The 18,727-nt window shown below is 31.4% G+C and overlaps 1 protein-coding gene across 1 annotated transcript in view; it reads left to right on the top strand.

The window, feature by feature from the left end:
- LOC143200580 (uncharacterized) overlaps positions 1-18,727 on the top strand; it is a 160,556-nt gene that overhangs the window by 32,792 nt on the left and 109,037 nt on the right. The window contains exon 2 of the mRNA XM_076411041.1: positions 17,866-17,916. Within this exon, the coding sequence (XP_076267156.1) occupies positions 17,866-17,916 (51 nt within the window). The remainder of the gene's footprint in view (positions 1-17,865; positions 17,917-18,727) is intronic.

Raw genomic sequence — 18,727 nt, 5'->3', positions numbered from 1 at the left:
CGATGTGAATTTTAAACATATCATCGAATTTTTCAGTGTTTGCTCGAGCAAGGATATTTTTAACATGGAAATTTCCATAATTAAATTTGGCTAATATACTTTCCGGAATGTTAATTTTCAAAGCAAAACATTTGAGTGCCTAAACGAATAAAGCAAGTTATCTTTTAAAGGCTCCACAGATGCGCAATAAAGCCAGCAAGGTTCACTGAATAATGAGCAAAATAAGCCTCATCTCCAAAATAATTTTCTGAAGAATGTTGGGTCCTACAATGGAGGCATTTGCTACTACAGTTTTATTAATCGTCCAATATTTTCTTGGCATCAGTGACTGAATTATAAATAACAGATTAAAAACACGTCGCCTAAACTGTCACAGGTTGCCAATATTGTCCTGCTCTTATTGACATACTCTATGTCAAAATAGTATTTTTACATATTACATATACAGATTTATTAACACAGGATGATTGTGCAATGTCTCAAACGACCCCCTAATTCATGTAAACTCTATAAATTACGGGAAGCTTTTAAGACGTAACACAAAGAGAAACACAAATATGGAATTATGGAAATTTAGCTCCATAAATATGAAACGTTTGTAGATAAAATATATTTTATCTTATAAACTAATGTAAACCCTTTAACATATCAAAGAAACTTTTTCTCTTATAAAAGTTTCCAAACTTTTTTGATATAAGAAACTATAAACAATATCAAAGTCAGTAATAACAGAAATATGTTAAATAAAAAGGTATATTTAATGTGATATAGAGAAAAATAATTTCGATATGGTTTTGATATTGATTTTTATCGATAACACCCAAGCAATTCTTTAACATAATTCTGTATATATATATATATATATATATATATATATATACGAATAATTTCATGGTCTAATATATGTGTTTCCTAAATTAATTTTATCATATGTCAATTATTTTATACACCATATCAAAGCACCATATATATACATGAGAATGTAGTTTTTTTTGTCATTCGAAATTGTATTTAAAGAGAATAATTAACCTATAATTTGCTATGTTTGCAGTATGTTATAAAATTCACTCAAATATCTCGAATGGTCATTAAGTTACACTGGTCTCTGAATCATTAAGAATTATATTTAAACAATAATTACAAAATATAAAGAAAAAATTCCAATACTATGTCTGATGACGCAATTCTGTCTTCACTATATCGTTTTTTGCTGATATAATCAAGTGAAGTTTTAAAGCATGGACCAACAAATGTCGACCAAATATTCCCTATAGTGGAGATTTGCGTTGAAGAAATCCAAATAGGGTTTTAAAAATAAATTTTAAGGGAAGATATTTCAGAGCACATGGAAACATAGAGATTCTTGAGTCATTTCCTGGTAAAAAAATATACACGTCGTTTTCTGCTTTGTTCAAGTTATCACTTGACTGATTATTACTAAAATTAATGATCGAACATATTACTACTTATATAAGGCCCTACAGGGTAATTCCTTTTCAAACACCGATACCTTCATATACCTATTTACACCGAGACCTTCATATACCGACTGCCACTAAGGAAATCAAGATAATTACAAGGGGTCACGAGGGTAGACTAAATTCTCATGTCAATACGAAGCAATCTGTAAGAATTTAAGAATATAATAGAAAAACAATAATGCTACTACTTAAAAGTTATTACACCATAAACTAACTACATATTACTACTTATATCAGGCCCTACAAGGTAATTCCTTTTCAAACCCTTTTCTGACTTATAGCAGGATCCTTTGGAAAACTGTAGTATTGGATGTTTTTCACTCTAGAACGGACCGTATTTGTTTCGTTTTTAAATTTAAATTGATCACTTTTATGTCTCGCTATGGCATGATAGGATAAGCTGTTAGTTCCTAAAAAACTGTTCCGTATAAAGTCAATTAGTCAGTATATTTTAATACAAAAAATTTTTAGCAAGCAATTATTTCTTACTAAAAGCTTCAAAATTATTTGACATAGCCAATACAATTATGTTTAGGTTATGTTTTATTGTAAACTTGATTGCGTATACGTTTAGTAAATGAACAAAATATAATAAACAATTTTAATGCTGTATATAAACCCAATAGATAAACACATAATACATCTACAAATTAATACAAATTATATTTAATATAATGTCACTTTTTATGCAAATCCGACCATACGAAATCCCAATAAAATATTATTACCACGAATATTCCATTATGCCAATATGAAATACATCGAACCAATTCCAATTTTAGAAATTATTAATTAAATAAAATCAATCGCTTTTAATTAAGGGGGGATTTCGGGCGACATTATCGAGCAATATGCAAATTTAAAAACCTAAAATTTGGTCAGAGCCCGAATTCATCTGTTCGTCGAACTCCAATTAAAATATTTACCGAAAATCTCGCCGAGACAAGGCCCTTTTTTCTCGCTCGTTACTTCCAATTGGATGGACGTAAGCTTGGCAATTTTTAAAATCATTTTAATATATAAAATGATTTTCAGTTGACGGTTTTTTCCTTTTCTTTTTCGAGATTCTTCACACCTATAATTCTATTTTAGGAAGCAATTTTTATTATATGGTATAGTGTGAATCATCCATTGGTCCATCACAAGTTTGTGTTAAATATACGATTTTATGTTTTATTCAAAAGCAGGTATAATGCAAAAAAGTTTATTGAGAAAACCAACTCTTTACCTACTCTACATATGTGATATACCACAAAAAGGAAACACCACGATTGTTACATATACTCATTACATAATTCGACTGAAGCAGCAATTCTTGCTGTCGTTGACAATAGCAAAGAAGCCACACAAACACTACAACAGCCGAGCAAACAATACACAATCAAATTAATGAAAGTAAATCTGTCCATGAGCAGTTCATTCCATATATCAACAACATAAAGGTTTTCGAAATAAATATTGATGCAAAACTTCGCTGGGATATTTAAACAAGAAAAGAAAAGAACTGGAGTTAAAATATAGGAAAAAACATTGGTTAATTGGAAGAAAATCACAATTATCAGAACATAATAAATTGCTATTATATAAGCAAGTGTTGAAACTCATATGGACATGCGGAATTAAATTATGGAGTTGTTATACGAAAAGTGTTATAAATATAGTACAAGTTTTCCAGAAGAAGGTCCTGAGACATTTAGGTGCACCCAAATACTACAAAACTGATTATTTACACCGAGACCTTCAGATACCGACTGTCACTAAGGAAATCAAGATAATTACAAGGGGACATGAGGATAGACTAAATTCTCATATAAATACGAAGCAATCCGTAAGAATTTAAGAATATAATAGAAAAACAATAATACTACTACCTAAAAGTTATTACACCATAAATTAATATAAGTCGGATGGATCCTCCAAGATATATACCTAGATTTAAGTTATTAACTAATAACATTTCGATAGAGATTCGATATATAAAAGAATTGTAGTGTTTCAAACTGATTACCGTTTTTCCTCATATCTATCTGTCTTTCTCTTGGTTAGTTAAGTGGTTGTCAATTTGTCTCAATAACATATTTATAGCTATTTAATGAAATAGTTGAATTATTGAATTAAATTTTAGAACTTTTTTTAAACTTAAGCATTTGGTTATTGCGATTTTTTTATTATATCAAACGACATAATGATTGATTCTAAATATTTTACCATCAAAAGGCTAAGTTTATTATATTAAATAGGAACTTAATGATGATAAAGGAAATAGTCTCTAAAGAAGGTCATTGCTTCAATGACTGTTGATGATTGAAGATGTCTCTGAAACCGATAACTTAAAATTTAAAATATTGATATATTTATATTTAATGAATTATACAAAATATATTCCTGATTTAGATATAATGGTATAATTAGCTACTAAAGTACTTAATTCAACTAATAAAAATGGTCGACCATTTACAGGTTAAAGTTGCTTTCTGTAATACTTTAGAAAAAAGGCCGGCATCACCGTTAGGCACATTATTGAGTTCAGAAGCAGAGGACCAATATAAACATTAATTTCAAAATTATTAATTTCATTGTACAAAATAAACATGAAATAAAAGAATTCTTTGTAAAGTCTAATGATCCTATTTATGTATTAGGTAACGTAGTAAGGAACAAGTAACATGTACCGAAAAAATATGGTGGTCTAGCACGTATAGAATGCATAATAGTATGTATGCACGTATAGTATATATACTATGCGTATAGCAGGTCTAGTATGAATAATGATTGAAATAAAAATAAAGTTCTTAAACTGTTGAGAAAATTATTTATATATTTGAGAACCGAAATCTAGTGTTAAAAGCGACAACAAATTGGTAAGGGTACCTAAAGGTCTGGATTGAGAAATTTATTATAAATTAGGAAGAGTACTTCAGGCAATTTAGTCTTCTAATTACTGACTGATAATTAAACTGAATTTTGTGATGCTAAATTTATTAGTTATTAAGTAAGGACTAATGAGTCTTCCAAAAGAATCAACAAGTTTAACGACGGGTAATAATATATTAATGAACAAAATCTGTCGTATCATCTGCATATGTTGCCACAGTAATGATTTTTGTAGTCGGCAGATGCGCTATATGAGGAATTTATAGTATCGGATCCAGTAAACTGCCTTGTGGAACTCTTGAGTATATTGGATGGGCTATAAAACAGAGAATCAATTTTTCTGTGGAATCTAAAAATTAGTTCTGAGAACTGTGCTTCAATCAGTTGCTGTGTACCCACTAGCTGAAAATACCTTTTGAGGGTCAATACTTGTTAGCATCAAGTTAAGTTTTTGCTTCAACTGTATATTTTCCCTTCAGATAGCAATATTATATCAACAACTGAAATTTCTTATTATCCATTTTTTTACAATAACCAAAGTTGCTTTACTCAAAATGCTATAATTCACAAATTAATGATCCGAGAGCTGTCAAATTTATACATGCTTCTTTTGAGGGTTAGGGCTAACTAAAAACCATATGGATTTGATTATGTTAGCGTCATCTATGTGTCAGACCGGGGACTTTTCAATTGGCCTGTCATTCCGTGAGATTATTTCGACCTATCGCTTTCTTTATGGGCGATTCTAACCTCTACAGGAAGTGTAGACTTAGAAGTACCCAAAAAGGGGATTTGTATGACTTTAAAACTTGTTCTATGTCCTCTTGAGCAGTTGTGTTGGCTTTTAGACCAGCAACATCACCCAAATTTATATACAGCGGACAATAGTCTACAACAATACAATATAATCAATTTGAACCAATCAATCAATTAATGTTTCGGGATTCACCTCCTAAAAATTGTGCGGATATTCATCAAGTCGGCATTGCTATACATATATGTCGACACGATTTACATGTATTTATGATCACATACATGTTAATTATATCGAGCGTGTCAATGACATGTTCAAAATCATTTTCATTTCGCTTCAACAACACCAGCATTAAGTGGTCGAATTTTCCTATTTTTTGTCGGGTGTCAGCAAGTGGGTCAACTCATATTTAATTTACTTTCAGAGACTTCCGTTTCCATCCTCTGTTTAACTTCAACTCTATTTTATCTAATACAAGAACAATATTTAATTAATTCACTATTTTGTTATCGGTTTTTAATGACGATTTCAAGTTGGAAGTTTTTTTCCTAATTAATTAGTATCAATCGCTACGGATTCTCATATATATCCATATAGAAATCTAAGACCAATAATGTACCCGAATTTGTGACATGAGATTTGATGGTATATGATGACTATCTCTCTCTCCGACTCTCTTTCCTTTACTGTTTTCGGAACTACCTTTACCTTGGTCTAGTTATATACATTATTATTTTGTCTATCCTCCCGTCGGCCATGTATAATTTCAAAGTCATAACATCAGAGTAACTTAAGTTCGAAAATAAAAAGACATGAAACTCTAAAACTAAACTGCATGGTTGTATGGAATTTGCATTACTAGAGTCAACTAATTTTATGGCTCACTATATTCTACTTATTGGATAAATATACAGAGAAATAACTAATTAAATTAATAATTAATTAATTACCGCCGTAAACTTGACTCTATTGCTACTCTAACTTTCAAACGCGTTTTTCTCGAAAAGATTTTTTTGGAGTTTGTGTACATTCTAGCTCTTGGACTTTTTAACCAATCGTTATGAAATTTTGCACTTATACTATACCACATGCGAAGACACCCCAACGAGTAGAAGTGTTGGACAAGATTGTGAACAGAAGGATAACCCACAGCGCTCTAATCTGTTGCAACTTCAACATACCGTCTATTAATGTTGTGTACGAAAATAGAAATCATCCATTACTACCATGTTTTTGTTGATATAACTATATACACATATATATGTGCATAAATCTTTCATACCGTACAATAAGATTTCCTGCAGTTATAGTATATTAATTATATACTCACCTTTAGTTGTTTCCACGCTAATCATCCTGTTTTGGGAATTGTCAGCATTGAATCATAATCCTATATTCAGAAAGTTTCATTTAAGTGAATAATTAAGCTGTTAATGTTCAATCTATCTAACATTTATGTACGATTCGTATTATTACGATTATATTTATTACGATAGTAATATATCTTATGACTAATAAAATTTAATCAAATTCAACATATACATTTTTCCATCAACCTTTGTTGTCTTAACACTTCGTCTATTATCATTTTGCCATGGCTGATCATTGGATATATTGGTCCCATTCTGAAATATCCATGTCTCATATAAATACACACATTGAAATAATAAGTCTTCCTTGAATTTATTATCTGCTTTTAAAAATCGTATTCTTTTAAGACCAATGTCTGGAATTTCAATTAGACATCTTCGTGGGTTATTTTTACACTATTTAAATCCTATATTACTGAACAGTGTATGAAGAGATTATCTACATCCCTTAACACACGGTTTCTTCTGAAATAACTGTATTAAATTATGTTTATATCGATAGAACTACTCACTGTTTTTATAAATTTCATATATTTGATCTCTGATATATCTAACATCAAGCTAGTCTAGATTCGTTTCTGTATGAGGACGGTTTCTTTTCGGGAAATCTAAGATTCTATTTTTAATGTTTTAAAATATTTTAGTGACTGTGCCAATACATTAAATAAAATTCAGTGCAGCTGCAACACGCTAAAAATGTTTTTAATAAAACCGCAGTAACTTATTTAACTGTAAAAATGCTTACCTCTCTAACTAATTTTACTGACAAGAGGGTGCCTCCATGTCGTTCCTGTTCGAAGTAAATGATTAGACACGCAATCTTCTAGTCTGTCTGGCATCTGCATTTTCAGTAATAGTAATAATAAGCGTCTATTTGAAATATATTAAAGGAAAATGGATTAAAATAACCTTTGCCAGTTATTATAAGTAAAATTTTGAAGAATTTTGCAGACGTTTGACAACCGGACGACTTTCGTAGGCTGATTCGCTTGCATGTTCCAACAGATCAGGCAGCGTTATATCTCTTTCTAACTAGAATAGAATGAGAAGAAAAATATTGTCTGACTTGAAAACGGTGATTATGAAGATGATGACATTTTGTTATTTTGAATATACCATAGGTTTATAAACATTAGTAACAACATGTCAGCCCGGGTATTTACTGATTAATGTGTTAAGTAAGATTTTTATATTTTTAAATATTTATATTATATTTCCTATTTCCTTTATAAATTAATGTATTATTGTATTAAAAAAAAACAATAAGCCACTTTAATTTTATACGACTGTGAAAGAAAAACCAATTAACAAAATTAAAAGTTTATTTCGGTTTGTACGTTATTGACTGTATTTTTTTTCTGTGAAGTTGACCCACTTCATTATACCCTCTCAATAGACGTGCTAGTTTCCTTTTGAAATTTCCGAGGGAATTTCCACTGAAGAAAAAAGGGGTTGTATAACGAAGTTAGGCATGAATGTTCAAGAGACATATTGAACATTAACTTAAAAGCCTCTTTACTAAAATAAGCTGATAAGGAAACTGAAAAGGAATCATGAAACTTTGTCTAATTCATTGTTGAAGTACTTTATATATTCAGAAGAAGAACCACAAAATGCTGATTTTTAGCAAGGAGCAGCAATTTAAAACTAGTGTTTTTTTATTCAATACAGTTTGTTTTTAGAACATAGTGTATTATTCATTAACCCATTACTCTATGTTCATTATTGCTTCTTAGTTTGACGAAAATCATTTGTCATCAAAGCATTTGTTGAAGCGTGAAAAGAACTAATTTCCAAGGAAGCTAACTCCTGAAAAAAAGTTGTATTTTAAAACCATTCGTATTTTAGCTCTTTAGTTTTAGTTAGGCTTCTCTAAACTAACAGGTCAATTGAAAAGTCCTGGGCCTACCATAGTAAAACACAATTCTATGGCAAAACTAGTTTTTTTATTCAACATAATTCCCTTCAAGGATGATTTGTCATTTGCTTCAAAATAGGCCTCAATTTCGTCGATCACCTCTTCATTCCACGAAAAATTCTTCCCAGTGCTCATTGTTTTGAGTTCTGAGAACAGCAAATAGTCGCTGGGGGCCTGATCTGGAAAATACAGTGGATGAGGAAACAATTCGAAGCCCAATTCATGTATTTTTGACACATCAATGAAAATGAAAATTGTCATGTCAATGAAAATTATTCCATGCGCATCCCAAATACAGACGCCATAACTTTGCAAGCCGACTGTTGCATTTTGCCAGGCTTTGGAGTGCGGGTTAATCGTACATAGTCCACTCGGATGACTGTCGATTGGCCTTTGGAGTGAAATGAGGCAACCATGTTTCATCCATTTTCACATATTGACGCAAAAACTTGGGTTTATTACGCTTGATCATCTTCAAAGACTGCTCCGAATCATCAACTCGCCGTCGTTTTTAATCAAAAGTGAGCTCGCACGCCACACACTTTGTACAGAGCTTTCTCATACCCAAATATTCATGAATGATATGATGAACATGTTCAGTTGATATCTTTAGAGTGTGTGCTATTTCATTCAGTTTCAATTTACAGTCATTCAAAATAATTTTGTGGATTCAAAACACATTGATTTAATTCTAGTAGCGCCATCTATGTGCCAGGCTGCGAACTTTTAAAAGTTTAAAAACTGTTAGAAAAGAAAGCGTATATAATTCTTAAAGATGAATTAGAAATCTCAAATGGCCTGTTTATACGCTTTTCTAAGTATATCCTATCTCTGTGTTAAATAGATACCATAAAGAAGGCGATTAATCTCTATCAATGTACGGGAAAAAGTTTTAATTTTTACAGAATTTACAGGTGCATACACTCGGTCTTTTTTTTTTCCAGCCTCCGAAGTAACTACTAATTGATGTTGCTGTTTCGAATTAGGGCTTGTTTTCCTTGCTACAACGGTTATTAAAAATTTTTTTAGTCTGAAAAAAAATACATAAAAATAAATCTGATTTCAAAAATGAATTCTTTTTTGGGTCGCCCTGAATATAGTGTTTGCATCATTATCATTTATTCATCTGATATTATGAGTATAATCTCTATAAACTTAGCAAGTTCTGCTCCTAAATTAAGTGTTAAAAGTAAGCTATACCGTATTTAACCCTTGAGTGCATGGGATGGGTCTGTTAGGTCAAACCAATTTTTGTCCATACCTGTTCTTTCGTTATTGTTTATATTATTTGGTAATGATCACCGTGTGATTGTCGACATATCCTTCTTGATGGTATAATCATGAACAAACTTGTCGAGAGTACGTATAGACATCGATGATATATCTGTCCAGTATGAAGATAAATCTGATGCTTAACCAAACGATGCACTAGAATCAAAACTCTCTTTGACTCATTCTACATCGTCGTTGTATATCACGGAGGAAGAATATCCCTTTATGAATTTTGGTCACCTACATGAACGGTACCCGTTCATATATTTTCAGCTACAATGATAGTTAGAAGATTTCCTTTTTTGATCCGATGTTTACTAATGTATGATGATTGCGAACAAGGATGGAGCGGAAAGCTGAAGATAACCTAGCGCTAGCGAGGAAAGTAATCGAAAGACTAGTGGCGAACTTACAGATGCATAATATTGTAGGCAAGTACACTACCACTGACAAAATACAGCCAGCATTCAGAGTACGTTGCAGCTTCCGGATATACAACCCAAATATACCCACCCGGTACGGATGGAAAGTTTTTTCGTTGCTTAACTTGCGTTCTTTGTAGACATACAATATGGAAGTTTATTGCGGGAAGCAGCCCGAAGATCCTCGTGACATAGGTAATATGTTATATGATGTAGTTAACAAATTGGCCTTACTAATATCCCAATCAAGAAGAAAGGTTACTATGAATAACTGGTTCACTTCTATTGATGTTTCCGGGAATCAGCTACAAAATCTTCGGCTAACTGTAGAAAAAACAAGGAACGTATACCAAAAGAATTATTTACCAAAATAACCGAAAAACCTTAAGCATCTTTGAGTTTACGAAGCATATGTGGTCCTTCTTTTATCTCTCCATCTGGTGACAAAACTAAACCTGAAATAATAAAAATAAACTCAACCGTGGTACAGTAGATCAACTTTGTGCAAAGTATAATGTGGCCATAAATACTTCTAGATGACCCATGGTTATCTTATATAGGCTCTTAAATATCGCTTGAATATACTCATTAATTATTTACAAGCATATCCATCCAAAAGTTTCCAGAAGGATTTTCCTTTTTAATCAAGGATGAGAGTTTTTGCTGGACTACATTAACTCAAGGGTAAAGTCGCAATATCTACAGCGGGAAATTCGCCAACTTGCAGCGAGACTTAGTGGCACGAAGATGGTAGAAGCTCCAAGGACAGACGGAAACGAACGAAGGAGACGCGCGTACTGCAAATATCGAAAAACGAGGTTCAAGTACGGCTTGTGCAAAAGATATATCTTTATGGAACATAACAAAGATCTTTCTAGAGAGTTTCTATTTCTTTCTGAATAAATTTTGCTTTTGATTTTTACTATTTTATATTGTTTATTTTGAATATTTCTACAGTATATGCAATATATGTTACGTTCACTTTTAAGAATTATACGATAATTTTCTTCCTTATGCTTACTAAAACCAACCCGTTCTTTTGTTTAAACTTAAAACACCCGTTCACATAAGGATTTTAAAAATCGATAGTCATTTCCTGGCCTTCTGGATCTGTATGCAATCATCGCCACAACAATGCCTCCTCGTCGTCCGTTTTTATCCGGCGACTTCGTTAATTTGTTCAGAGAGAAAGGCTTCTTTAATTTTAAGGGCCTACGACCGAACGCCCCTCACGCCCACCCGTCTTTTTTCCTTTTCCTGCCTGTTCCCGCTCGCCACTTTATCCCACCGTCCCGACCTACTTGATTTGGATGAATGGATATTGAGATGAGATACAATGGAGTACTTTTTTTATAATTAATTTCGGAATACGTATAATTCCCCATTATCTCTCTTTTCTTTGTGTTTGTATAAACCTCCTTAGCGATTCTCGTTTTTATGTGGGGGTTTTCGTTTAAGCTGATGACAGAGAATTATTTTTTATTATTGTTCTTGGTTTCTTTCGCCTAGCCGAGTAACTATGAGACAACGGGGCGATTTATTGTGAAACTGGAATAAAAATGCATTCTGTATTTCTATAGAGACTTATATATATCTTAAATTAAAATGGCTTTTGTTTGGGATCACCTTATGCCAAGAACATGTCTTTTTCACATGATCTTTTCTGACAAAATACCAACTTAACTAGGAACAAATATTTTCTTCTGCACCAGGAATAAACTATTCCTGTTTCCAGCATGAAGAACTATATGTCTGCAATGATTAAATGTTATGACTAAATAAACCTAATCGATAGTTAATTCAACGTTTACTTTTTTCCTTGAACCTTTGTTGCCATGACCAAACCAATGTACCATTCTGAAATATTCATCGCCCTTTTATATATATAAATTGATATAATTCTTCCTTATATGTTTTTAAAAATCGTATTCTTTTAAAAGCAGTATCTGGAAGTTCCATTCTTGGGTAATCTTTACACCACTTAAATCCTATATTATCCAACAATGTATAAACGGATATTGTAAATCTCTCAAATAGCTGTATATCTTTTAGGTCTTTGTGGATACTTTCCAGACTAACAATTTTCTCTGAAGTAATTGTATTAAATTATGTTTCGACTGAAAAAACTTCTTACTGTTTTATACATTTCGTATATTTGATCTCTGAAACACCAAGATTGATCTTGAATCGTCATCTATTTCGCAGAAACACTGTTTCTTTTTGGTGAATTCAAGTTTATATTGTTTTTTATTTTTTGAGATATTTAAGTGACCGTGCCCGTACTAAGAGAAAGTGCAGCTGCAAGGCGCAAATAAATATATTCAATAAAAACCGGAGCGACTTCAAATTTATTAAAACAACGCTTGCCGGTTTATAACCCGTAATTATAATATTTTGAAGAATTTTCAGAAGTTTGGCAAACGGATAAATTTTGCAGGCTCATTCCGTTACATCTTCGAACTTCTCTAACAGCATTCTATCTCTTTTTAAATAGAATAAAATGATAAGAATAATATTGTGTGACTGTAAAACGAATTTACAACTTTGGACACTATTATTCACTATTATTTTGATCACTCATTATTATTTTGAACTGACTATAGGTGTATATATATATATATATATATATATATATATATATATATATATATATATATATATATATATATATATATATATATATGTATATATATATATACATATATATTGATCGAAAGTTTTGGAGACATCTAAAAAGTTTCTAGTTTTCTAGTTTTTCTCTTAAAGTCTAGTGGATTGTAGCTGCGACGCGGGCAACTTGATGAAGGCTTGAATGTTTGACATGGAAGCCGAATTGTTCGTTCGGGATTATGTACTGTGCATCTGTGAAGTTACATAAAACCTGTAATAGCACTTCGGCAAGTTTGGAGACCGTCAAGTATCTGTGTCTGGGGTTTTATAGGTTATATTTCCAACTCCATCCTTGGGTCCTTAATTGAAAACGGGACTTGGGTGTTTTCTCTTTTAGTGTTGGGAATTCCATAATTCTGTAAAAACCTTTAGTCTACTGGGGTACACTATGCTATTTACAAAGACCAAATCAGATTCTTGTTATCGCATTGTTCCGATACAATGGAGATGCTCGCATGCAAATTAAATAATCGAGCATAGAATGCAACAGATATGATTTGTTTTTCATTTACCCCATAATATAGTTTTCAGCCTGTTTGGTTGGTACATTGGTCAAGGCGACAGTACGGTCCTCCTACTGTTGCGTTGATATTAATAGTTGTTTATAATTGTGGTTGTCCAAAATGTGAGAGAACAAGGAAAATGATCCCATTCAGCTAGGTAAGATCGGATGTTTTCTAGGGTGATTTCCAAGTTAGTTACGCGCCATTTGATAGGCTTAATGTCGAGAAGCGTGGTTCGGAGGCCACTTTAAGCATAAGTCCATTCTAGATAAAGCCTAGTTAGTAAAAAGAATACTTTAAAGTATGACAAGAAAATTAAATTATAATTACTGAAATTTTTATTCTTTAAGTTATTAAATAAAATGTAGGTATCATATTAAATTTTCCATTCTTAGATTTAGTATGAAAATATATATATATAATGGCCCTAAATATTATATTGGCTTCTCGAATAAAAGAGACAGTGATAATAGAGAGGCAATGTCTTTTTGAGGATGTTCCATTGAAATTAATTATATTTAATTTTCCAAAATTAATTATATTTAAAAATATTGTTATTAAATAATGTGTCATATATAATGTTGATATTTTATAATAGTAGATTAGATTCTTAATAATAGATTCCTGGCACCGTTAAATAATAATTACATAACATAACATAATTACAAAAGCAGATAATTAAAATATATGTAACTCATCCTGCTTGCAATATTAGCTCATGTAAATTTAGTTCTTAGTCTCTTTGGTCTCCACTATTCCCTGGTTCATATCTGCATGAAGTTGACAGCATATATTAGTCGTTTCAAAATAAACTGTGGAAAAACAATATAATATAGTTATAAAAGCATGTATCTTCGTGTCTATTGATATTTAAATAGCGATAATTCTAATTTTAGGTAAGAAATATATAACGATTAGAATGACCCTAAGAGAAGATCATTATAAAATACATGTACAAGAAATATTACTAAAGTCAATCCATATTCAAAATGATGTATAAATAAGCATTATTTATCAACCGTTTTCCAGTTTTCCATGTATTTATTATGTAGTATTTTCCAATGAAAACTCTAAATGCTTTTATCAATATCCTCATATAATTTTAATGGTCTTAATTAAAAAACCGTAACTTCAACAAGTCGGTACATACGGTAGTCGATCTGTAAGGGATATATAGTTCTTTAAAAATTAAACAGGAAAGATAAAAAATAAAGTTTTAATAAAATATTATATTTGAATACTAATGAATATTTGTATAAAATATTTTCAAAATACCTCATAAACAAACATTATTATACACTATTATTTCATAAAATATTATTAAATCATAAAACAATAAATTGAAACAATTGTTGTCTAAAATAAACGTAATAATACAATATATTAATTTACAGAACATACTAAATATATGTTACAAGTTCAATAGAGAAACCTGCTTTTCTTATTTATATATATTTTTATGGGTACCTAATTGGACCTATATACATATATATGTAGCGAGACAAAATTTTCCATTTTTGCCATTTGGAATTCTATTTTTTTATTCACCAGAACAAGCAACATCCAATTATTAATTTTTCTTTGACTTTGCTCAGTGTGTGGTATACAATTATTCATTTTAAAAATGGTAGCCATTTTCTGACAATATCTGAATACGAATTTTCGTTATGTTTAGTTATGTAATTCTCACTTGCAATAATACCTGTATATGTGATATTACTTAGTGTTTTTGGTATTAAAATTCCTGGTTCATATTAACACGAAGTTGAAGGCACAGATTCGTCTGCTTCAAAAGCTTCTGCGGAGAAATATGTATTATAATTTTCAGTTTTCAAATATCTCAATTTACTCCGCTTGAAAATAATATCATATTTCTATCTGATTCCAATATTTAATTTGTAGCCATATTTTTATTTCCGATAGGTTAAGGGATATGATCTGTGAAAATATATATGTTATTTATTTGAATTCAATTACCGATGTAGATTTTAATGAAACACTTACTATTAAAATTACAATTATGAAGATATTCCATGTTTGGTCCCATAATCATCTGGTCTTTCTGATATCTATAGAATCAGAGATCCTTCCTCTTCGAAAAGTTTTCCAAAATTTCTCAAAATTTACATTTAAAAACCCTATCTGGGCTAGAGCAGAATCCTTCGGGAAATAATAAATTTTATTTGAACTTTCACATCCTCGAAAATAATATTCATATTATGATTTTACGTTTAAACAAATAACAACTACCTTAAATGCTACAAAAATAACCCAACATTTTAGCTCACTCACAATCGACGAAGTGGCTAATATTGTCGGAGAAAATTTACAAGTTACATGTAGATACCGAGTATATGAGTTCAGTATATATTAAAAGAATGTGTAGATATTTTTATAAACATATATTGTACCAATTTTTCTCAATATATGCGTTCTAAAAGTGAATTTTATTATTTAATTGTTATCTTGTTACTAGTCGTTTTCGACTAACCTACAATTGCCTTTATGATAACTTAAATCAAGGTATATAACAAGGAGGACCCATCTTCTCGTGTCTGGTGAAATAATGTTTATACATGTCACTGCTGTATTTTTTATTATATGCACCTCCCCACACAATACTACACAAGAGCAGATGATTTGATTCTTTTGAGTTTGTGTCCTGTTCAAAGTGCAAAACAATCAGAAGCCCCTAATCACGTGAAATTCTGGAGATGCCGAAAAAGAAAGGTACGATATGAGAAAATGAAAAAGACTGATAAAATTTTAAAGAAGAACGTAGTTTTCGTATATTGTTTCCAATAATATTTCATCCCGTGTTTTTAAAAGCGCATTAAAATATATTGGAAAACATGTTTGATGCTAATATAATATGCGAGAAGCGCCTCACTCCTCTATATTGCATAAAGCCGCGTCCGTATCTGACGTAAAAGCAATATAACGAAGTAATGTGTTTGCGAAATATTCCCCATAAAAATAATATTATTAGCGACCATTAATATTTACCATCCAGCACTACGGGGCTTAGTAAATCACTTTATTCATAAAGCTTTTACGGCGACGTCGGTTGGCTTTGTACAACCTATAATCTGCGTTTTATATTCATTTTCCCGAATCTTACGTAAATCTATCGGCGAAGATAAAGAATGGATAAAATTGGATTTACCTCACGGTTTTGTTGGGGCCTTAAATAAAACTTCTTTCGGGTCCGACTTTAGAAAAAAAAGTTGCTAAAGTTTTCGATTATATACACAAATAAAACACCGCACTATCGGCTTAAGTTGAAATTAGTTTTTTTTTTCGAAGTCTTTTGTCGAAAAACGTTGTCTGTCTTCTCGTTCTTAGATCTGTTTGTTTTTACCAATCTAAAAAAATATCGGCCCCCGTCACTGAAGAATTTTATATGTTGTTAGATCGAAAGTAACTCAATATTCAATATATTTGTAGGTATTTAATATCCATTAATATCCATTTGCATAAGTTGATCCATTTTATTAACGGACCAATTGAAAAGTTCCCGGCCTGACCCAAATCTATATGTTTTTTGGTTAGCCTTAACCATCAAATATGCGTGTATCAATTTGACAGCTGTCGGATCATTAGTTTGTGAATAATATCATAATTTTGAGTGAAACAACTTTTGTTATTGTGAAAAAAATGGATAAAAAGGAATTTCGCGTGTTGAAAAAATATTGTTTTTTGAAGGCAAAAAATACAGTAGAAGCAAAAACTTGGCTTGATGCCGAGTTTCCGGACACTGCCCCAGGAAAATCAACCATCAAGGATTGGTATACTAAGTTTAGACGAGGTGAAATGAGCACCGAATACGATGAACGCAGTAGACGTCCAAAAGGGGTTGTTATCGTCGAAAACATTTAAAAAATTCAGAAAATGATTTTGAATGACGATATAAAGATATCAAATGAAACTCTACACATATCATTCACGAATATTTGAGTATGAGAAAGTTCTGTGCAAAGTGGGTGCCGCGTGAGTTCACTTTTGACCAAAAACAACTACGAGTTGATGATTCGGAGCAGTGTTTGAAGATGATCAAGCGTAATAAACCCGAGTTTTTGCATCGATATGTGACAATGGATGAAACATGGCTCATCATTTCACTCCGAAGTCCAATCTACAGTCATCCGAGTAGACTGCACACGATGAACCCGCTGCAAAGCGTAGGAAAACGCAACACTCGTTACAATTCAGAAAATAATTTTATTTAGATATATTGTTATAATTTTCAGTGGCGTACCAATTTACACTTTTTAATTTTTTGTTGTTGTCACCAATGATGGGCTAATATCGGAATAACTATTTATTATCTATTATAGATTAAAACAAACTAAAAACCATCCGTCTGATTATCGCCTCTATGGAAATCCTGAAACATTTTTTTTTTCAATTTTAACTCCCACACAAATAAAAATAATTAAGACCTTAAACAAGGAACCGTTTTTGTATCGTTTTCTATTGCCGAAACTCATTACCCAAACTGACGAATTAATTACCTTTTTCCCAAGGCAAACTAAGTTAAAAGCAATCGCTTGTAGTTCATATTAAGAAAGTTTTTAATTTCGATCTTTGTCCTGTTCCAGATGTCGGCAGAAAGAAGCAAGTCAAAGGGGGCTATCTGTTACGATATAAAAGTAAGTAATTGGTTTTTCTGTTGTTTTACGTTAGAAGTTATTTGTTGGTCGACGTTTCAGCCTCGATATTATATCTTGTAAAGCGTCGGCTGATAAAAACAGTTTACGATTTTCTTTATTAAATCATCGTTAAACGTTTTATGAGACAGGTAAGGATTGAAGAAAAAGGAAATGAGGAATAACTCGGTTTTTATACCTTAAAGATGTTTATTAAAGAAATATTTTATTATTTCAGATATTTCTTTCTGTATAATTTTTCCATAATAAATATGATCTCATCATTTTTGAAATAGATCTCGTTATTGATTTGTTGTATGGTGTCATCAAAAACTAGTAGGATTTTTTAATTGAAACTTAAAACTGTTAATTATTTAGAATTTTTTAGAATTATCCTTAGTAATCACTTAGCCAGCTTGATGGCGTAATGTCTAAGGCGACAGGACGGTACTGTGCTATAGTCCCGGGTTTGAATCCTGCTGGGGGATAGATGTATTTTATGTTTGTGGTGGAAGTTTTAAATGCCTTTTAAGCAACAATGGAAAATCCGATAAGGAATAACCATCTCATGCTATGTAAGACCGGGTGTCTTCTTGGATGTTTTATAAGTTGGTCACTGGCCATTCGGTGGGCTTAATCCCCAGTACTGTGGTTTGGAGCCCACGTTAAACCGGCCCAAATAAACCCTCGTTGGTAAAAAGGATACTTTACAATATATCCAAAAAAAATCTATTTTAGATTTCTGAAATATTTTTCAGACTTTTCACATATTTATTAACAAATATTTTCGACATGGTTATCCAGTTTAGAGAGT

This window comes from Rhynchophorus ferrugineus, unplaced genomic scaffold (assembly GCF_030347505.1).
Source record: "Rhynchophorus ferrugineus isolate W39M unplaced genomic scaffold, kcgeb_rfMv2 rfM8, whole genome shotgun sequence".
NCBI classification, from domain to species: Eukaryota; Metazoa; Arthropoda; class Insecta; order Coleoptera; family Curculionidae; genus Rhynchophorus; species Rhynchophorus ferrugineus.
The sequence above is the reverse complement of the archived record's forward strand: the minus strand, read 5'-3'. Positions and strand labels throughout refer to the sequence as shown.